At 39.2% G+C, this 23,903-nt stretch overlaps 1 protein-coding gene across 9 annotated transcripts in view; it reads right to left on the reverse strand.

The window, feature by feature from the left end:
• LOC146317867 (receptor-type tyrosine-protein phosphatase mu) overlaps positions 1 to 23,903 on the reverse strand; it is a 237,728-nt gene that overhangs the window by 90,043 nt on the left and 123,782 nt on the right. For all 9 annotated transcript variants that reach the window (XM_084733216.1, XM_084733221.1, XM_084733218.1 and 6 more), the window contains exons 8-11: positions 21,963 to 22,271; positions 20,187 to 20,296; positions 12,184 to 12,385; positions 10,621 to 10,723 (exon numbers count right to left, since the gene is read on the reverse strand). In XM_084733216.1, the coding sequence (XP_084589342.1) occupies positions 10,621 to 10,723; positions 12,184 to 12,385; positions 20,187 to 20,296; positions 21,963 to 22,271 (724 nt within the window). The remainder of the gene's footprint in view (positions 1 to 10,620; positions 10,724 to 12,183; positions 12,386 to 20,186; positions 20,297 to 21,962; positions 22,272 to 23,903) is intronic.

Consider the following 23,903-nt stretch of genomic DNA (forward strand, 5'->3'; position numbering starts at 1 on the left):
AGATTGATTAGACACAAATATGAATAAATAAAGAGATAATAAATAAATCATGCACATTACTTTCTTCATGAGTTTATTACACTATTTTGCAGATCAGTTCGATCCTTGTGAAGCATTCATCTCATCATTCATTTAATTGTATCATACCATATAAAAATGACAATGCAGGATATGACCCTGAACATTTTCCCTTAGCAGCCCACATTATTAGAACAACAAGTAGAAAAACATCTGCACTGTAGTGGCTGTACTCTTAAGCTGTATAGTTGCAGTACAAACAGCCCTGGAGATGATCAATTGTTCCCCGCGGTTGGTACTAGATGATTAAGTGTCCCCTTGTGTGTACAGCATGTGCTCTTTAACCCTACAGTTTATCATAAGGTGCTTGCAGTGTCATTAGAAAATCCCCCTTTGCTCTTGGTGGGTGTGTCCCAATTCCTCAGAGCTCTCCCATTTAGTGCTGGGTTGGGAGGTGATGAAATATCTAATCCTGCCGAGAGTCTGCAGGAGAAATCTGCCTTTAATTACTGTCGCCTATTGAGAGCAGAGGTCAAAGGGCAGGTGGAGATGGTACATGGGAGCCCCTTAAGTAGCTGCAGAGCGGCAGAGAAATGAGGGATGAGGAGACTCAGCCAAAACACTGTAGAGCTGATGTGAGCCATGATGGGATGAGTATGTAAAACTATAGCTGCTGTCAATCATACTACAGTAACCTTCAGGTTTAAAAAAATGGTGAACAAAGGAAATAATAACAATAGTCTTTTGTGTGGAACCTGTTGGAAAAACTAGAATTATGTCAAACTAATTAGCAAACAATAATTTGGATGAAAACCTAATGATTTAAATTTATTAACTACATATAACATAATCTAAGTCTAAGTCACATCCATTTCAGTGGATCACCACAAGACCTAACTTTTAAAAATAAGAACAGTAGCCGATGGTGAGAGAGAAATTATTTTTTGATCCCGTTTAAACTGTGCCATGAATCACAGATACGATGTTTGTCAGTTTAAAAGATAATTTTTCTAATGAAGACAGTCACAGTTTGCCATAAAAGTGATGCCATGATTCTCTCTTTCCAAAAGCCAACGCTGAAGCTAGAATGCCTTTGTGTTTTCATACCGGGAACAGCAGGTCTTACTTGTTCTTTCTCTGTACGGCTGATAAAAAGACCATGAGTCGCTGGCTAAAACACTTCAGGTAAGATCACATTGCAGGGGACAGCTATGTTTTAGGTTTTAGGATATATCTGACAGTGACAGCAGTAGCCGGAGGCATATGTTTTATCTCCACGAGACCTGGACGTACTTTCTTCAAATTTGGCACACATGTCGACTTGGATTCAAGGCTGAATTGATTAGATTTTGGAGGCCAGAGGTCAAGATCGCTGTGACCTCACAATATGTTTTTGTCCATGATTCAAGAATCCCTACACCTATAATGACAAAATTTCACACAAATGTCTAATAGGATAAAATGGTAAGGTGATGAAATTTTATATCCAAAAGGTCCACTTCACTGTGACATCATAATGTTCAGCTCTCTATCAGTCGTCTGTAAAAAATAGTCCTCAATAGAAGTTCCCTGTAGTTCCCATCTGAAATTATTCGCCAGAATCCCACACGTACAGTAAGAACTTCAGTTTTGGATGTACACCGACACTTGACTGGTTGGTGGAGGCATACAACTGCAAGGTGGTGATTCTAGTTATTTTAGAAATCAGCTACGTTTAATGCAAATTATGGCCACAATAAATTTCTTCGTTTTCACTTGGCTGTAACAATGTACACTTACTGAAAGCCTGCCCATATTGGTACTTTATATTCCAAATCAATCTGCAGATAGTGAAATAAACACAAAAGCTGCCTCTCCCTGGGTGGCTTCTTATGATATGATGATGTGGCTGTGCCATGACTTAATGATAGACACAGTGTGAATAGGACTTCCTTTCCTCAGGCAAAATACCAAGTGCCAAAGGCTATGAGGCTCCAAGGGTAAGAACTCTTGTAATGTGGAAATCTGAATCACTGCTTCTCCTCCACAGAATATTCACTGCGGCAAGAAACTAAAAACTAGCTCACAGTAAATCTGCAATTTAATAAAAATGTTTTGTTCATCTTTGTAAGTGATAGCGACAATAATGCCCACTTTACTGCTTTCACTTAAAGCATTTTTCAGTGGTAACTTGCTGTATGCCTATAAAATATTCAAAGACGCACCATTTCTTGGTGTCATACACACTAATATACTATTTCACCTCTACTGAAATATAAAACTGACTCCAGAGTTCAGTGTTGGCAATTTAAAAATGCAATGATTCTGTTTTTTTTTCTGTAATTACTGCTGTCATGTTAAATGTGCCTTTGAGCAGCTGACACCTTGTCACCTCATGCTGACTTCACAATTTACATTATGAGTCATTTTGACAGACCAGAGTCATTTAGTCATATTCTTGATTTAGTGTGACATGACTGAGCGATGAAAAAACAACAAACAACAGATGAACAACAAAAGCTTGATAGCAAGAACAAAAAAAAAAATCCTTTATAGATGATGTTTCATTTGATCTGATGCCAACCAGAGAATTGCAAATTACTTTTATTCGTACTGATGATGATTATCCAATGATTTGAGATAATTTCCTGAAGGAAAAGTAGCAATACTACAGTGTGAAGATACAAAAGTAAAGACACAAAAGCATAAGCAACAAAATGTATCTGAATGAATGAATCAAAGTACAAAGTACAAGTACTCATTATGCAGAATGATCTCTGTAGCGGTTACAGTATTATAATATTATATCATTATTACTGTTGCATAATTATGTATTTGGTACTTTAATGTCAGAGATGGTCAAGGTGGAACTAATTTTAATTACTACTTTGAGTGGTTTTATCTCTAACAAACAATCTTCCTTCCTCATTCTCTGACATATTTGATATAACGTGTTTTACGAGAAATTAAAGCAACTAGCAACTTGCTAGCAATGGCTAGTATGAAACCTATAATGTAAGTACACAGCTCAACAAAATATATAACATACAGTACCAGTCAAAAGTTCCCTTCTCATTCAGTGTTTTTTATTTTTTATAAGAAATGGTTCATATTATATCAACAGTCTGCAAAACTGTCATCAAAGCAAAAGTGGGCTTCTCTGACGAATCTAAAATATCAAAGAGTAAAAACCGTTTGCACACTTGTAAATTGACAGGTGCGTAGGAGACGAACCACGGACCAGCGATAACAAGCAAAAAGACTTTCACACACTGTCTTCGGCATTTTCAATCAAAGATTTAATAACGATGTTATTAAATATTGATTGCAGTGCAGAGGCCAGTGTGTGAATCATTTTGCTTTTTAAAAATCTAAAATACAAAACATATTTTATGCTCACAAACATAATTCTATATTTCATAGTTTTTATGTGTCCAGTATTAACCTGCAGTGTAGAAAATAAAAACACTAAATAAGAAGATGAGTCCACATATTATAGTTTTAAGTAAATGTTTCATTTGGTCGTCTGTGGCTATAACTTCCAGAGAAACACAGACAACACCAGATAATATGTTAGTGAATGAGGGGGCAATTACCTTATATCACTGTAATTTTCTGGATATTTGAATACATATATCCAGAAAACCTGTTCCAATAGCAAGGTCTTGAGCCAATCTAAGGTGTTGCTAAGCCAGCGAACAGGTTACTAACCCTGGTAACAGCCACCTAAACCTACAGATCACAGATTAAAAGAAAAACTCAGGAGAGGAAACCCACAGCTCACACCATGCTCCTTTTCAGAAAGGGGCGTCACTGTATTTAATTCCAAAAAACTGCTGAAATCCTCGACTTCTCTCCCCGAGCAGAAGATGGAAAGACAAGGAGAGACAGAGAAGGGAGAGGCTGTACGAGAAGAACGGTATAAGCTCCTAAAAGTGGTCTGCCAGAGGGGCCGGCGGGGCAGACCTGTATTCCTGCAGCAGCAGCGCAACCTGAGCTGACACCAATTAGGCCTCCTCCAGCCTCGCTGCCCGATAGATTTCAGCTCTGCCGCCATGTGACGCCAACCAATTATGGTGGATTGACTCGGAATCGACTGGATTGTGACCTGAAACTCAGATTTATTTTTCATGTGGGCTGATAGGGGGAGAACTCCAGGCTGTTTGAGCAGATGAAGGAAGGTGTATGGGGAGCATTTCAATCACTGTCTCCCTCTCGCTAATGCCAGTCAGTTGGCTCTATATGCCTATATGTCTGATTTAAGAGCGGTTGTAAGTAACACACTTCTCCTGACCCAGCATCCTTTGCCGTGTGCGTCTGTCTTCTTACTCTTTATATTTCCCTGGTGTCCATAAAGCTATAAAGCAAACAAATTAGAAGGTGCCATAGATTACATTTGCCATTAAATCGTAAAAAGCACTGAGTTGTGTCACGTTTAGGCACAGCTATTAGCACTTGCTATGCCGTGATCAAAGAAAGTTAGTGCTTATTTTAGGACTGTAGAGAATCACTTAACTGATTTCAGGCCATGGTTGAGCTCAGATAATCTGATGCTACAGGGGAGAAACTACACTGGAACTCCGTTTCCTCAATATGCTACTTACAATGCCTGAAACGGCTGTGTTTTACATCTTTCTCTGCGTGTCTATGTGTGTGTGTGAGCTCGCTCAAGGCAAAGGTTATGGCAGGAACAGAGAGAAGAGCTGATTTAGTGGTACGAACGATAAGGAAAGCATCTCAAATCCTTTATTTCTGCAGAAGCATGTAAACATTTATTTTGATGCTACGGAGTGAGGAGGCGTATTCTGGCCCTGACGAGGGGCCATTGCAAACATTAGTTAAACACAACATGACTGATAGACAGTTCACTAATCCTCTTAAAGGAACAGTGTCCCCTCTGGTAAAAACTGTTCCCGGCTACGCGTGCCGTCCCCAGAGATTAGAAGCCAAATCCAAGTTGGAAATGTTATACCGATTAGCAATTACACAAATATGAAAAAATTGACTGCCTCCCTCAGTGGTGACAACGTCTGCCCGGATCTATCTGAAATATGATTTGACTTCAGCATGACCGCAGGATGCTCAAGTGAAATGGACATTTGTCGTCTGTTACGTCTTGATTTTTTCATGAACCAAGCGCTATCGTGTGATCTCCCCCCCTTCCTGTATTACGGCAAAACATCTGCTGTTTGAAACTCAAATGTCTGGAGCTCTATTACCTCCCAAACCCAATCAGCGTGCAAGATTGCGTTATCAAATCAAGCTTCATGCTGCTCTGCTCTGTACTGCTGCGGATCAGTGTTCTCCCTTGTCAAATCCTTTTTTCGGAGGGGGTTTAAAAACTGATTTCATAAAGTGTTCAATTTCAAAATGAGCTACCCACCACTCTACAAAAGTGACGGCTACTCTTGCAACGTGAGCGGCAGCACAAAATTAAATCGAACTATGGTGTGAAATTTAAGTCCTTAGTTGACAAAATGCAAACTCTTCAATAGACTGACTGGCAGAGGTGGCAAAAGTAAACACATTCTGTTCTGCAAGTAGAAATACAGACTGGTTAAAGCAGAAGCACTGATTCAACTGATCTATTCAAATAAAAGTGAAAAAGCACACTTTCTGATATATACTCATTATATAAGTACAAAGTTGCCCTCTGAAGGACATTTCTACCAGCTGTTCCTGTGCAAAGCTAACCGTCTCCCTCAAAGTCAAAGTCTCCCTCTCTCTTTCGTCTTGTTACATCTTTCACGCGGTTTTTGTCTCATGTCTTTTTACATAATTTATGCCATTTTCATTTTGTTATTTCCTGTTACATTATTTGTGTCTTGTTACGCCTGGTTATGTCTTGTTACGCTGTTTTCTTCTAGTCCAAGGAATCCTCTTATGTGTTATTGACACAAACATTTAGGTGAAATTGGTCTTGATGCTGGGAAGGCAGTGCACAAGGATGCAAAATAAAAATAATCAATAATTTCCCTTAAATGCATTAAAACCAAAGGCCTGTTTTCAACATGTAAGGAATAGAAAGTACATTTGTGATAAAACACTGTGAGTAAAGAGTAAAGTACAGTAACAACCTATTTGTACTTAGTTACTTTCTACTTCCACCTCTGCCTATGTATACTGACCTAGTAGAGTCACTGTGCCTTTAACTAATTATTGAATGGGCCATTTCCTGTCATTTTTCTTGTTGTTTTGTCTGCTGTGTTAACGGAGGTTACTGAGTGGGAGAGCAGTCATCTTGCATGTGCTCAGTGTGTGGTTTAAGTCACCCTAGCTTGCTGTGAATAGGCACATTTGAATGTTGCTGAACAGTTTTGATTTGGTTTAAACCGACAAGTGTGTAGCGGTGCTTTATTCTTAATTTGCAAACATTTTGTGACAATTTCACCCTTTTTCCGCATAATTCTCTACCAGCCCCCCTGATGGAGCAGTCTAGCCCCACATTTTTTATTTGTTCATTTAAAGTTTAATTAGATTTTTGTGCTAGCTGTACAGTTTGTTCCATCCCTGCTTTATTATGGCTGGCATTTAGACCTCTTTTTGCTGCAATCTGTTTTAGTGGAGACAAGTCGTTTATTTCATGCACTGTAAATAAAATCCATATATTTGGTAGTAGAACAGTCTCTGGTATCAGTTTATTCTGGGTCTTGTGCAATTATCAGGTCACATTATGAAGGAAGTACATTTATAACTCTGTGTTGTATCATGATAATAAATGTCCTTGAATCCTTGAAATGCATTAAAACTAAACTAATGAGCCCGTTTTAAAAATAGGAGCATAAAGCACAGATATTTGTGTTAAAATGTAGGGAGCAAAAGGTAAAAAAAAATCAGTAAAATAAACATTTAAGTACAGCAGAGATACTTGACAACTTTACTTGAGTACAGTAATAAGTATTTGCACTTAGTTACTTTCATCCTCTACTGAGTGGATCAGGTATGTTTTCAAGTTTTTGACTACACTGACTCTTTCTGGTCCTCAGGGTCATGGAACATTTTGCACAACATCCCTTACATGTGCTTTAACTGAAAATGTGACTTAGTCATGCATCTCAACCCTCCAACCCAAAACAGATTTGAGATGTTGTTATTTTTTTTGAGCTTGTGAAATTCAGATGACTACATTTATCATTATTGGCCAGATGGAAGATCCCAACAGACCGCCCAACTGCACTCCTCTGAATGGAAGCTACTTCACAGTCACCTTAGATTTTCAAAGGCATTGCATGTCACTTGAGGTGGAGGTGGAAAACACCTTCAAAAGCACTGCCAGCATCTCGTCTTAGGCCTGCATCATAATCTCTCCTGTTTGCTGCCCTTCGCCACCTTCATTCTTTTGCAATTCAGATTTTTTTGAGACATCGGGCGCACACATGAAGGCAGCCTACTGGCCTTTATGTCCTGCGAGATTTAAGAGAAGTGAGGAGGCGGGGAAAAAAATGTATACCTGAAAACCCCCAAAGTTTAGATGTGGAGAGGCTGCGCTCTGATCAAAGGATACCTCAATTAGTTTGGAGGTGTAGTTGCGCCGATTTCTGAACTCCACTGATGAATGGTGATGAATTTTTTTAATGGACGAGTCTCATTAAACATATATGATCCTTAAAACTGAATGTCTGTATCAAAACACATTATTTTCTCTGCATTTCATAATAAACAAGCTGAGACTAGACGACGATCGCCTTTTTTAGGCTGCAAAACATTAGTGCACAGTTAAGTCTCAGCTCACCCGAATAGAACGAAGCAGGTCTCAAACTAAACTTTAAATCTCAGACAGATCTCTTTCATCCGGTGGCGAGGTGAGAATGCCTTCGAACAGTAAACAAAAGAGGAGCCCAGCATGCTAATTAATGGAGGCTCCGATTCACGACACTCTGTTAATTATAATTAGGGGTTTGTAATTAGCCCAGTGAAAGAATGGCAGCCTGAGTAAGGCCTTCTGAATTGTACCTGCGAGGAGATTAAAAAGCGATCACTCTGTCTTTCTTGCTCAGGCCTCTCCGTTTGGCACCGGGGCATTAATCTGGGCAGCTGCACATAAGGTAAACATGAGCTGACAAGCCTGACTAAAGATCTCAGGGCTGTAATCTTTAAAGGACTCAGATGAGTTGATAGTGTAAAATTGAGTTTTACAGCGGACACAAGTGTTTATCACTCCTCATATGAAGGAGTTAGCCCACTCACTCAGGGTCCTGGTGGCTGAAAGCACACACTGTTGTAACACAATTCATAAAATAGGCTTTTCTTCAATATTGTAATGGTTAATTCACTATGCTCTGCTAACTCCCACTGTTGGCCTAAGAAGGATGTTGAACGGCTTATCATCCTTTGTTTGATTCTAAGGCTGCTCCCCAAAAGTTAAAGATTTAAATCATCAGTCAGAGACCCTTAAGTCAACTGACATTCTTAAAGTCAAGCAGTTGTTTTTTTTCTCGTTTCTTTGTCTTCTGTCGGTTGATATGCAATGTATGTCAGGGTACATTATGGTCACCAGCAGCTGCAGAGCAACGCCTTGCTCTTCCTCTGGGGTAAAACCATCCCCTGTCTAGACGTCTGTGAAGGGTACACGTATACACAGACTCATGGTGAGTCTGGAGACCTGAATACGCTCCCAAATGGACATATGCATATTTGCATTCAGCCATGGAGCTACTCTATTTGTCCATAAGTCAACCAAACTAAGCTAGGGTTTTCTCATTAAATATTTTTTTACTCTGTACCACCCAACCAAAGATGGAAATATTACGGGAAACTAACTGTTTCTCCCTGCTTCCAGGGCTAAGCTAAGTCAGCTATAGCTTTACAGTTAAAGATCCCCTATATAGAAAATCACATTTTTAACCTTGTTAACATGTCCACGTGTTACAAGGCATATCAGGAGCGAAATACCGCAGTGAATGCTACATGTGAGCATTTCTTGCTTTGAAACTGCAGTGAGCGAGGGCAGTCTCAAAAAACTGATTCAGTCAGTCTTAGGTTTATGACATCATAAACCTAAGGAACCAATCCCATTAACTGAGGTGGTGGTACTACAAATATCATTACTGGTGATGCCCAGCCCACAGGAGAAGCCGGGTTTAGCTGTTAACGAGATGAGCTTGCAAAACAGAGGAGAAACCAGGTGCAGTATTTTAAATGTAGAGGACTGGACGTGTGAAGAGGGCGGAGACTATTTGCATATTCATAAATCATTGAATACTAAATAAAGGAAAGTTTTTAGAGCTGAATGTAAGACATTTTAACAAGGTATCAGACAATTTATTACTTAATGTTAAAAATATGACTGGAGGTGGACATTTTTAACTGTTTATGAAAAAATACCAACACCGCAGTATGACCTACTTAAGCAAACAAGACCATCAGTGAGAAGATCAGCCATTTCTACATAATTATTCTTAATGAGTGTCACTGGGTCAGATTCTCCTTGAAAAAAGACAACAAATTACTGCACACAGACCGAAGAAGCCTATGTTTACATTTCCCCACAGTTTAGCCAATTATAAAGAAATAAGAGGAGATTTTTCTGTAGATAATTTTATTTTTGATATTACATTCTGTTGTTATTGCTGTGTGAACACTAATGTTTTTGTCCAAAAGGGCCTTAAAAATCAGCAAAATATGAAAATTCTTTGTAGCAGCTTTAACAGACGGATACTGTTTTATCAGGCTTCTAATCTAACCCTTAAAATAACGGCAAATTAGCACATTTCCAAAAATATTCTTTATATATGAGTAGACACTTACTGTGAACTCCAACACATCATCAATTTAGGAAAACATCGTTAGGCAAAAACAGAATTTAAAATACAGAATAGTCTAAATTGTCAAGCAAGTAAAGTACCTTTATCCCTTACCTCATTCCTAATATTCCTAATAACTAACTAGCGTAACTAACTCTATGTTGGTATCACATATTACAAAATGTAATACACACACAAACCATTAAAGCAAACACTTAAATTGCAATAAAACTAGATCTGAGTGAGTAACTTTGGTAGTCAAGGAAAAGACCTGAAGAAAAGAATAGTTTCAGTGAAGGCTGCTTACTTTAAAACTGTTAATGCTGCATTAATTAAACAGTGGTATCGCTCAACAACCAACACTAACAAAAAGATGATCAAGGAAGCAGCCAGAAGCCCGTAGTGGCCTTGGGTGAACCAAAGCGATAACTTTTGCCCGACAACTTGGCATTTAAACAGAACAGCTACACTGCTTCCCTCATGAATCACTAATAAATGCAGCATCAAGCAGGCAGAATTCCTTCGCTCCCCAGAAGCCCGTGGTGGCTCGTGGTGGGCAGCCCGGTACATAAAAGACATGTAAAGGGAAGAGATCCTGAAGCTAGCCTTGGCTGCACCGGGTTTTTTTGTGTTCTCATCTTCAAAGCCTGTGCTTCTTTTTTCACAGGATCAAAATCCACAAACAAATAAAGCTCTGAAAATGAGATATGTACAGTAAGGTACTGAATTCCCTGGCAATGTTCCTTCACGGTGGGGTATTGATAAACACAAGCTCTTTGATATTTTTTTTGTTGCTGATGGTGGTTCCTGGTGTTTTAATATGCTGTTTTGTTGTTTTTAATCTGTGCTCTGCTCTGCTCTGCTGTGTGTCAGTCCCTACCTCACAGGGGCACCTCTGCTCTGGGCAGGTTTAAGCAGCACAGTGACCGTGCTGTCAGTTTGGTTCAGAGAGGTCTCCTGGTCGTACGCCGGCATGGAAGGAGCTGAGGAGAAAACCAAAGAGAGAGTGGTTTTACTACTACTGCAAAGCAAAGTTCAACACAGTTCAGTTTTGGTCAACATCCAGTCATCTTGTACATTGAGTCATTCAGCTCGGCAGTAAATAGAGAAAAAAGCAAAGAGTTTTCTCTCTTTTATACTGAGCTCTTACTGCCATTTGCCTTTACAGCTACATAATTTAATCATCAAAGGGAGCAACAACAGAGGAGTGAAACATTTGCTGTTGCCACATAGAGTCTGGCTGATATAAAGTCTTCAGAATAGTGAACAGGAATCAGACTAAGAAGATGTAGACAGCAAGAAAAAATGCCAACCAGCCTCAAATCAGTCCCCGTTTGAATTAAAGGCATAGTTCAGATTATATAAAGCGTGGTTGTATGAGATACTTATCCATAGTCAGGTTATTAGCAGATGGAGGTCAAAGGAGCAAACCCACTGTATACTGTAAACTACATATAAACTATAATAACCCTAGTTTGAAGAAGCAGCAGGAGTCCCAGCTAAGCATTGTTCTGCTAGGGACAGCAGCAAAAACATACTTACGCCACCCAGAAAAATCAATATCAGTTTAACTGTAAGTTATATTCAGAATATTTTCATTGCTTTATGTTACAGACAGCCTTTTCCAATGGGAAACTGCCATTATATAAGCCAAATATGGCTCTCTCCAAACCAACCAAACTCCACTGGCAAAATGTGTAATTTTACCTCACAGAACATGAGAGTTGTTGGTCAGTTATCAGTGTTTTACAGGGTTAGTTTGGATTCTCAGAAAGAACCCAATAACACAAACAAGGAACTGGTAGACAACCAACTCCTCTGTTCTGTGAGGTACTATTACTGATTTCATCTATGGAGTTTGGTTGGTTTGGAAAAAGTAATATTTGGCTTATACAGAGCAGTTTTCTGTCAAAAAAGGCTGTCTGATAGTAATGCAAAGTGGTGAGAATATTAGAAATATAGTGCACACTTACAATAATATAGATTTCTTTAGGTGGACCTTTTTTCAGGTGGCTAAAATACCTTTTCGTCCTAACCCTGTCCACAGGAGTACATCATTTAGCTTCAGTCCTGGTGCCCCTCTGCTACTATGGTAACACATTGACCGAAAATAAGTACCTCATAAAATCCCACTTCAAATAATCCAAACTATCCCCCTAATAAAAACTGGGATTGATTTAGATGATGACCATAAGGGAGGACAATTTGTCTTTGGCCAATTAGGCATTTCTGTTAAATGTAATGTAACAACCCAACCTAATATCATTTAAATCTGTTGACCAAAACCTTGCAGACAAAAGAATATCAGTGCAATCTAACTTTAGTTGAGTTATGATTTTCCATTCACACATTTGGACATAAAGACCTCCAGTGGCAATAAGTGGTACACTACTTATTCAACACCATCCACACATTAACTGGCCTTGCTGTTGACCCCACTGACCTGAAATCTTGGTGGTGAACTGGGTGATGATAGGGGGGCCGTAGCCCTTGGCTGTGCTAGCGCGCAGGGTGAAGGAGTACGTAGAGCCCGGGTAGAGGCCTGTGAACATGTGGGTGGTCTCATTGCCCAGCTTCACTACCTTCCCACTCTGGTTGGAGAGGTCGAGTTCAGGGTCAAAAGAGCTCACCGCCTTGTAGGAGATCTAGGAAGGAAGAAAATGAATATTCTCATAGTGGCCTCTGGTAGTCCACGCTCTGCTCTCTTTGGCTGGGGAGGATTTGTATTCATTCAGTGAAAACGTTTTATGTTGGAGGCATCCAAGTGGCTCGGCAAGCTAAAGCATTTACTGCACTCGCTGTGTAGAGGTTTTCTATCCCACTCATGGTGGTGAGACTTATCCCATTTTTTCTATCTCCTTCCCCTCTTCACTACTCAGTAATATTGAAAACCACAAAGAAATTTGAACACAGTCTTATGTTGTACCTCTTTGTACGCATGCTTCTGAATAACCAGCTTAATTAGGTATAACTGTACAAGTGAATGGATTCCACTACAATAGCTCTGGAGTAATTAGGACTGAACAAAATGGCTCACAATTTTATAAAGAATATTTGATCCTTTATCAATATTAATTATCACATGGAAAATACATGGACGATTATATGCAAAACAGTGTTTAATGTGATGAAGTGTGTACCACAGATACATTGCATCAGAAAACACTTTTCAATTGTGTTAAAAAAAAAAAACCCAAAAAAACAGCGAGGATGATTCTTACATGTGATTTTGAGTGAAATGTCTAGGCAGTCTTTGGATGGATCGCCATAAAATTTGATACAGACATTCGCGTTTCCCATAGGATGAACTGTAATAACTTTGCTAGTAAAAAAGTTAGTTAAAGTGCTTCATAGCAAACAAAGAACACATAAAAAAACAGCAATATAAGCATAAAAATAATTTAAAAAAACATGTAAAACAAGTTTAAAATGGCAAAAACCATAATCAGAATAAAATTAAAATCAGATACAATCAGAAAGGCAGTATGATAACATTTTGATCTTAGATTTAAAAGAAGACAATGGCTCAGCCTGCCATATTTCCTCCAGCAGGCTGTTCCAGAATTTGGGAGCTCTTATTGCAAAAACTCTGTCCCTCTTATTCTTCAGCCGCGAGTCTGGAACACAAAAAGGGCCTCTGCCAGAGGATCTCAAGGTGCAAGCAGGGTCGTATGGGGATAAAAGATCAGACATAAACTGAGGAGTCAGGCCATTTAGTGCCTTGTATGTAATTAAAAGTCCCTTAAAATCAGTCCGGAACGTGCTGGAAGCCAGTGTGAAGAAGCTAAAACCAGGGTTTTATGTTTAAACCTGTTTACTCTGATTAAAACCCTAGCAGCTGAGTTCTGTACTCTCTGTAACCCGTCTGCAGTTTTTCTATTTAAAATATATAAAAAGGTTGTTACAGTATCCAGGCATGAGGAGATAAAAGCATATAAAATAATGTCTGCATATTTAAAATTGCAAAACTAATACATCAATCAGACCGGCATCACATCATCAAGCACTAAACATCAACGCCGTGCCCACTTCTGGGGTAAAGAATCATGCTTTCATGTGCCCATAATCTGTTGTGTAGCAGGTTGTAAAAAATGAATAAACATATGAATCCAGATCCCATCCTTCTTGGAAAGGAGAAGGATCCCAAAAGGAGAGCAGTAATTTATGAGCCTCTAAAAAATGGTAATTCTTTATTTTGGCAGTTCCTTTTTGATGACTTATGCTTAAGGTTCTGTCATTTAAATTATACAAAATAAGAAACTAGAAATAACTGTATTAATAATCAAGGCTTTCACACTAATATTTGAGGCACATAAGATACATGAATAATTCACTGTCTGTGTGGTAAATAGCTTAATGATGCCGGTGACAGTTACTACTGATGGATTGCTAGACCGAGTGGGAGGCTGCTTTAGCAGGTTGCAGTCATGCAGCGTCAGACAGTCGTGTCTCAGCCTAGCTTAGATCAAACAGTTTGCTATTAACAGGTTGATTATTTTCAGACAACATTCAGCTTAACAACCAGGTAATTCAATACAAGCAATGTCTGGCTACTGTGTTGGATCACTGATAGACCTTAATTTATTACAGGGTCATGAATGCTCAGGTTCAGGCAAGGTTTTTCTAACACGTTTGGTTTTAATTAGTTATTTGATGCTATAAAGAGCCAGTTTCACATCATGATCTAGCCTGCTTGCTAAATAATTAAATTAATATAAACGTGTGATGACTAGTCAACAAATGGCTAATGGGTGACTATGAAAATCTTTAATCGGCAGCAGCTCTAATGTTTAATGCTAATTATCAAACTTTAACATGCTTACATGCTAAATTTAGATAGCGAACATGATGAACATTATACTTGCTTGACAACAGTATTGTGACTGTGAGCATGATATTATTATTATATTATCGTCACTGAACTACAAGCATGGCTATAGACTGTTAAGGTTGTTACATAACAATTTGCTAGAAAGATATTAACTAAGACCACATAATGTTGTGTAACAATAACATGATAGGATCTAACAAAATATTGGATAAACCTTGCATAATGTACTGTAGACCAAAAAACAATAAAAAAAAAAAGGTATAAATTGGTTTCTCTGTCTCCTCTGTGCTTCTCGGTAAGTACAGAGGTTGATAAAAGAAGGTCTAACTTCATGTGCGAGCCTCTGATTTTATGTCAACAAGGCTTTATACTGCCATTTCCAAAATGAGTGGGGCACAAAAGGTCTATGGAGAGAAACAGCCTCCTAACAGTGTTAGGATTCTACTGTAAAAGCAGGTACATAATGTTTTTCAAACCAAAGCTGATGCAGGCTTGTGGTTTCAAGGAGAGAGGAAATATACTTAATGTATTCATCCTCCATTAATAAACACAGGCAGCTCTGGAGGGAAGCATTAAGGTGAGTGTTTTTGCTAATATCCATTTTGAATAACTGTAAAGTCCCACTTTAAGAAAATGCCTCTGCTCGTAAAGGAAAAACTCCATTATAATTCCAATTAAGGAACACAAAGGGAGTTAGGAGTGCTGCATAATTTGTGTCCATCAAGTTTTGAAATGCTTCGAGGCCTTCTCATTTAGTCTTTGTCTGTGAAATGAGTCTGTGATGCCAAATCCTATATCATAATGTTTCAGGGAAAGTAATTTGAAATTACTTGTCAACACTGGGCACATGGACAGGTTTTTACAATTATAATGGAACTGATGGGAAAAATAATAGAGAATATTTGAGCAAATTCATCTGGGCTTGCTTGTAATTATTACTCCGTCTGGTATATTAAGCTTTTTAAATTGCATTGGTTTACATTTTTCTATATGAGGGAGGTAAATGTCAAATTCATTAAAAATACATAAAATATAAATGCCCCTATAATCCCATACACCTTTATTCATAAAATAATGAAAAAAAGCTGAATAACGCTCATGAAAGATGTTGTATATTCACCCTCGAAGGAGTGGAACAGAAACCCCTCTTAAACTCTGGCTTAACATTTTCATTTGAAGAAGACTGTTAACCTTCAGAGGCAAACCTACAGTCAATATTAATTATCTAAACTTACGTAATTTAAAAAGGCTGCGTGTTTTATAAGAATTGTGGCTTTTGGGGAAATAGCATTACTTAAAAGGAATAGCTTAGCTTATTCGAAGTGCGGATATATGAGGTACTTATCCATGGTAAGTAGAGCTGGGCATCATTTAAAAAGTACATTGTTTGACACCTTTATTTATTTACTACTTTTCTTTTATTTTTACTGCTAGTATTTCATTTGATACCCATCATGTGAATAGAAGCATTCAGGATATAATCCGTCCACATTTCTACATTTATAACGTTTTTGTGACATCTCAGCAAGCTTAACTGCTGGCTTCGTCAAATACAGCTCTCTTGACTTCACCACACCACAGACTGTGTGGGTTATAGCTGCTGCAGCAGTGGGCCAATCGCATGCCACATTAAATTTAAGAATGCTTACAGTGATTGTCTTTTTCTTCTATATATGTATACAAAAGAGATCGCATGCAGGTATCATGTGACTGAAGAAGTTTCAATACTACTTGGTACTGGGTTATTTTGGTCGACACACTGGTTGACACCAGTGTTTTCCAACAGGAAACCACCATTATATAAGCAATATATTACTCTCTCTAAAGCAACCAGACTCTGCTGGCAAAATCACTCATTTTACCTTGAAGAACATGTGAGATGCTGGTCTACCATCCACTTAATCTGTCAGCTTTTGTGTTATTGTGTGACTTTGGTGAGTCTGAACTAACCTATTAAAACACCAGAATCACACAATAACACACACAAACTAACCAATTGAGGCAGCAGTAGACCAGCAATTCCTGTGCTCTGCAAGGTAAAATGACTGATTTTGCCAAAGGAGTCTGGTTGTTTTGGAGAGTTTGGTTTTCCTGACGTTTTTCTTGTCTGACGGCAAGGTAAATCGGAGAAAACTTTATAAATATAGCATAAACTTAAACTGACATTTATGTTTTTTAGGTTGGCCTACTTTTTAGTGGCTAACATCTGTTTTACTGCAGTACTTTTCTTAGCTTCCTACACTGGTATTACTGTTGCCTCTCCAAACTGAGGGCTTGCCAACCGCCATCTACTGCAAGTAATACAATGACTACTGATAAGTACCTCTTGTAACCCCACTTAAAAAAAAACAACCTACCACTTTAATAGTACTTTCAGTTTTCTGAAAATGCTACTTTTTAAATAGTGGTTAATTCCCTAAAAGGTAATGGGATGCACAACTTTTACTAACCACAGCATTGCCATCATAAACAAACTGCTACTTCACAACTAATCAGTGCTGCTAAATCCAGCTGATGAATGAGGAATAACTGGATAATCTGCTGCACATCTTTTAAAGAGATGCCCTCTCATGTCTGTCTGTAAAGTAACCAATAAGATGGCATTCACAGAGTCTTGGTCAAAAAGAAATGGAGCTGAAATCTCTTTGATATCAGGTCTTGTCAGACGTATTTCACTTTGAGTCCTTTGATAATGTCAAATCAAAGCAAGGTCCTGACTTGTAAGAGACAACTTCTGGGGAATACCGGCAGAATACATTGTGGGTTACTTTCTTAAACCAGAGAGTCAGTCAAACTGCAGCAGTTTGAGGGGAACACACCTGGAGCGAGCTGCCGGCTTGACTAGACTTTCCTCATCTGTCACCCTGATTAAGATGAATATTAATACTCTAAAACAAGACCGGCGATTATAGATGGTGCTGGGAAAACTCTAATGATTCTTTACTGTATATTAAAACCACATTACTATACTGTTGAGGCTTTCCAGACAGAGACAGAGAGGAGTAATTGCTGCAGCACATGAATATAATAGCCCGGAGTGGGTATTTTATAAGTGAAACACATTTGCCTCAGCGTAAATATGAGTGAATTTGAAAAGTGGCAATGCAAACCACACCATTTACTCTGAATGCTTTTACTTGTACTATGAAATTTTAAAAAGACAAACAACTGAAACATGTTGCTCTAAAAGTGATTAAGTGTGCGGCAAAGCTACCGTTTTTATGGACATTGTTTTCCTGCACTCTGCCAGCACCTCTAAGTGCACAGAACACAACACTGCACTACACACACTTGAATAAACAGGGCCTCACTATGATTCTTTAGGACTTTCCAGCTTTGATTGAAACGCCTCTGTGCCGCTACGAGAATATCTATTTCATATTTCATTCACTTCAGTCACCTGATGGCGTGGCAGCAGATGGAGCGACCTATACAACGACCCTGATTGCATCGCTTTTACTATTCAATCTGCTCTCCACGTATGAGAAACAGCCCTGTCAATGATTGCTAACCTAGTCAAAATATCAAGCGTGAGCAAGTGGCGACAAGAGGGAGAATCAACAGAGGAGAATCAATCTGTGGGAAAGGCTGCAGGATTACTTCCACCTTAAGCTGGTTAAGATCAATGTGTACATATATCGTGTGTGTGTGTGTATGTGCGTGTGCGTGTGGAGACTGTTTCTATTATTCAAGACTCAAAGCAGCTCCTGGACAAGGTTGGCAGGGGCTGTGTGGAGCCTTATGTCAACATTTGCTCAGAGCTGAATCGTGATATGCGTTCGAGGTGTGTTTCAGGGATTGTGTTTTCTTTAGAGGTCGCACACGTGTCGAAGGACAGAAGATGACGGCAGTTTGAAGTTGATTCTATCCAAATAAAACAATTAACAACAGAGAAAAGTACTTGGACGGTACTTCATAAGAGGCAAAAAAACTGAGCCTATTGTGAAAGCCCTGGCTTGAATGAACCTAACACATTGATTCAGGTTTAAGCCATTCCACAACTATAAATTGGAGATCAGACGGCCTAATAAATAATTGAACATCACCAGCTGAATCCTGCTGTCAGCTCAGGTTGCTCCCCTTATAACTGTAAGATTCTAGTCCAGTCAGTAAATGAGTTATTTATCTTTATCAGGAGTGTTAGGGGTTGGCTAACATGTCCAAGATTGAATGTGAAAATGAAACTTAAAAAAAAAAAGCTTATCACAGTCATTTATTTGTACATCAAGAGGACATGTTACCTCCGCCAAGACGGTTTTGTTTTCAGTTCATTCTGTTCATTGGTTGGTTTGTCTGTTTGCCAGCAGGATTACAGAAAAAAGTACTGGCCCAGTTCTCATGAAACTTTGTGGAAGGGTGTAGTATGGGCAAAGATGAATCCCTTTAATTTTGGAGTGACTCTAAATCACAGGATGTCAAAACCAACAAGCTACAAGCTACCACGTTCATGATGCAACTTCAGTCTTAGCATTCGATATTTGTACAAACGTACATAATAATAAAGTGTTGCAGTGTTGCAGCACTGTTTGTAAATACATCATTCAAAGTTGGCCCCTCCTCCGCAGCTCAAAGAACAAGAGAGAGTGAATAAGCAGTGAATCAGAAAAAAAGAGATTATTTCTGATTGTTACAGTGGTTGCAGTCAAAATAAACACGCCCACACCTCCATTCAAAACCAGAGTTTGTGTAAATACAAGTACAGTGATTATCACATAAGAGCAAAATAATAAGAAAATACAGGCAGAGAGCACAGCTTCTGCAGATACAGTCGCCAACACACAATTCATGGCCTTGGTGTTGATTTTTATGTTTACATGAGTCTATACATTGTTTTGTTTTTGTTTGCTTGTTTGTTTTTAGGAAAATCATTAAGTATATGAAATATTTCCAACTTAGAAATACATCATAAATGCACAGCTGAGATGATGAGGCTTCAGCGAGGCACAACTGTATTTTGATATAATGGTGATAGTTTTGGAAACGTATCCACACATTTATAGTGGTTGTGGCTGCACGTTTGCATATCAGAGCAGACTGGACTAGTGGCCTTGGCAAAGGTCTGCACTCTGCAAGCGCCCTTCTAGTTTCACAATAATAGAAAAAAAATAGATAACACAGAAATAGAGTATAGAAATAACACTTGTTATGCCTGAGTTGAACCTATGCCTGAAAATTAGCCTGATCAGGTCCAAGCTGACTTGAAAAATTAGGTTTCCATGGTGACTTAGATCAATCTTATTTTAATCAGTTTTGTAGTACATGTTTTCCTAAAAAAAAAAAAAAAAAAGGCTGATTTACTAGGATGTGCCTGGTTTGACTCACTTCACGAAATACTGTACCATGTTTTTTGTGGACTGTCAACTGGCTAGCAGATGCACCTAATTCCCAATCCCAAACTCAAGAAAACATGATAAAAAAAATCAATGTGAACATTTCTCTGGCAGCGCTGTACACTACTGCCCATCACAGCTGTGGAAAAACAGACTCAAAGAATCCCACAGAAATGCAAACAATCCACAGAGAAGTGTGGAGAAAACACGGCTTAATACTGGAAGTAGGCCTATTTACTACTCTAAAACCTCTCAACATTTTTTTAACCCTGGGGTTTGTTGTACCTCATACTGAGTGATGATCCCGTAGGTCTGCGCAGGCTCTCTCCACTTCAGGATGATCTTCTCCTCATAGGCGCTGCCCTGAATGGACTCCAGAGGAACGGCGCCTGGCACTGTGGGAAATCATCAGAGACACGTTTCTCAAAATTTGCGGCATTTTTTCAAGGTAGAAATAAGTTTATAAAAAGTGTACAAAGTGGGATTTCCATGGCTACGCGTTACGTGCATGTTTATCAATTTTAAATGTTGTCAATAAAAGTTAAATGAATGCAGTTCCTCCTTTCTATTATGATATATGATGTGCATAAAGCAATCAATAAAAGAGCTTTTCAAGGACCTACAGTACACACGGCCATGAGCCAAAGTCAAACACATCTTAATAGGAATTTGTGAGATCATTTGAAGTCATTGTCACTCAAAACACACAGCCTGATGCATGTTTTACAGCAAAACTGAACATTTTTTCGCACAGATAAAAATGTGCTGCAAACAAAGATGAACTAGTAACCCCCTGGGAATAGTGGGGAATCTTAATCTTTCTGCAATGTTTACTTCTTGTACTGAGATTCTGCCAAAGAGATCTGGTCCTTTAACCCCTCATGTGAATTGCTTTCATTCTGGTAAGCGCAACAGAATGATGTAGAGATGTCTTTTTTTTTTTTTTTCAAGATTTATCCTCAAGAATGCAACTACAGCTACACCCTGTCTGTACACTTATTCCCACAAGACCCTAAACACACAGATCCGCAGACGCGCAGCAGTCAGAGAGTGAGAAACAGTTGCCACTTTCAAGTTTCCAACCACAGATATCTGAGGCAGACATGACAAGACTCTCTTTTCGTCAGCTGAGCCTGTTTGTTATCTGGCGGCTGGGGTTCCTTGAGACTTCTATAGAGTTCATTTCCTGTGTCTGCTGAGGCAACACAGAGGATCTTTCATCTTTGAAGGAGGTGAAACAAGCATACGACACAGGGTTTTGTTGTCTGGCTCTTATGCTCTACGGAAAAATATTTGGCAAATCCCAAACTTGTCCTTAGTGCAAGCTCTTCATGATCGGATGAAAATGATCCATCCATTATATAGATCAAAATGTCACAACTTTAATTACAAAGCAAAGTCCGCTGCTGGGAAGCAGACACTTAATTATCTTTTAAACTGCCAAGTAAAATGAGAGCAAACTACAGAAACTTGAAACTGTTGATGAAAGAAGTGACATGTTTATGGGCTTTCTGTTAGTTGCTCATTTGTTTACATTATTCCAGAGCATTATTTCATATTTCTGTGAGTAATACTGCCCTGTTGAATTTTAGGTTACGCTTTATTTTAAATCCTGCGCAAAATTTCCCAGAACCCAGAGATCCGGATATTCAAACTATGACTCATATATGATGAAATCCATGTTGGATACTCGTCAATCAAGGCATTGTTGGATGTCAAATCTGGCGCATATCTTATCTTTGACACCATCAGAATCAGATATTTTTCCATTATGAGTGATTCTGTATTTCGAATGCCACACACGTTTCAATAATAAAGAAAGATGATAATGCCACATTGCCATATTGATATCCCATACATGATTAGTACCTTAACAAACTGTATAATTCAAAATGTATAATTCTTTCCCACTGGCACTCAGTAATGTGAGGTTAGTTCTTTATGGTTCTGCTGTAATTTTATTGAACGCTGCTCCAAGATATCTAATCTAGGACCATTTTAGTGAAATCCTGTGTGACACTTGCCCAGTCTGTACAGGCAGCAACCCTTTATCACGCTTACCATCCTCATCAGTCTGAACCTCCAGCTCTGTGCTCTCCATCACCCCCTCTGGATTGCGAAGCACCAGCTTGACGCTAAGGTTGGTGAAGGGCGTCAAGTTGTGGATGGTGTGCTGAGGGTCGCGGCTCTGGGTGTCGTAGCACACCTCCTCCCGGGTCTCCTCCTTGCCGGCCACCCTGGAGCGGTACTGGACCGTCAGGTTGTAGCTGTGGCAGCGGGTCACATTGTAACCCAGCGGCTCCCAGCGCACCGTCACCTGCTTAGATTGGATATCCACCACTTCTAGCCTTCGCGGGCCGTGCATGGGCTCTGGCAGGACAGACAGAGAGAGAAGAGTGTGAGCGTACATCAAGATAATCAATTAGGCCATATGACATGGCAGGTATTGCAAGATAGTTTCAATAAAATCAATGGAATTATTGAGGTCTATTCCAAGGCACAGAGAAGGCGGCCTTCCTTTGGGTCAAAGAAAATCTACTACCAGATTTTTTCATAACACCCGGTCAATACTTTTTTCATATTCAAAAAACCATTTCCTCTGTTTGGAATTCATATTTCCAGAAAATATTTTAAAATTTCAAAGCCCTGGCCTGATACTGAGCATTGCCACATCCCATCACCGTTGCTAACTCGCTCTCACAGCAGCTGCACACACCAAGACACCACAGGTCTGTTGGTGGAAACCCTCAGCAGGAGGTGTATCATCCCTTCAGAGCGTGCCGTTCCTCTGCTCCTTCTACCTTGTCCTCTGCCTTTTCCCTCTCTCTTTTCCATCTGGCCCGGTGGCGGTCAGCTATTAGCACCACACTGATACAGAGTCAGGCAGCCTGTCAATCCAGGCAGGACACAACCCCCACCGCCATCCTATCACCTCTAATCACATACACTGTGTCTTTTTGCTTTTTCTCTTCTACTTTCTCCATTTTCTCCCCTCTCCCTCCTTCCTTCTATCTCCTCTCCCTCCATTCCCCTTTTCTATTTCCTCTCTTTTTCTCTGTGGCCCCCCATTTCTATTTCTCTTTCTCTTCATCTCCTCTCTCTGCCTTCCCCCCCGTCTATTTTCCCCTCTTGCTCTCTCTCTCTCTCCGTGTCTGCCTCTCCTACCTACGGGAGGAAAGCAGCCCAAGCACAAGGTAATGGGATCAATTTCCATTCCAGGTTAAATTCGCAGTCCATTTCTCTGGAACTTAACACTTTACCACCTATTAGGAAGAGCCAGGGCTCAATTTCCCCGTTCCCCGGGAGACACAGTCCAGCAATTCAGAGGCAGCCACGGCAGCCATGTTTAACATTCTGGAGGTGCATGGTGGGAGACTGGACTGGAGCTCCAGCATGCTGTTCATTTCTACAGGCTGCACAAAAGGACATGACAAACAAGCAAGAATCTACCAACGACACAGTTGGCAACATTTGGATGTGACACCAATTTAAATTTAGGACACAGCATTCAAATTTTATTTATCCAGGGGAAACCCACTGAATAATAATGTCTGACTAGTCCTTGGCAATAAAACAATAGTCATATGTATCAATATAGCAGTAAAAAAAAAAAAAAAAAAAAAATCAAATATTTAATTTAAATGCAAACCATGATCCAATACATCCCTGAATCATATCCATTGATAATGGAGCACTACTAATTTAATTTGTTATTTTTATTTTCCATCAACAAAAAACATTTGCAGCTCCTACAGTATGTTCATTCACAATGATGGTACTGAAAATCATACTCTTGTGATTTCTAAATACTCTCGTATACCATAGTATCTTGATACTTCCCAAGCCAGCAAGTCAGAGAGAAAGCTTTTTAGTGGTCAACACAGTCATCCCAAGGCATAATATGTTTGCCTGTGGACAACAACAGTAACAGTTTTCAGATAAATAATTACAAAAGACATTGTGATGTGTTGGATTTATCACAATGGAAAGGTTCAGGCAACT

The sequence above is a fragment of the Lutjanus erythropterus genome, chromosome 12 (genome assembly GCF_056507025.1).
Source record: "Lutjanus erythropterus isolate fLutEry1 chromosome 12, fLutEry1.hap2, whole genome shotgun sequence".
Lineage (NCBI taxonomy): Eukaryota > Metazoa > Chordata > Actinopteri > Lutjaniformes > Lutjanidae > Lutjanus > Lutjanus erythropterus.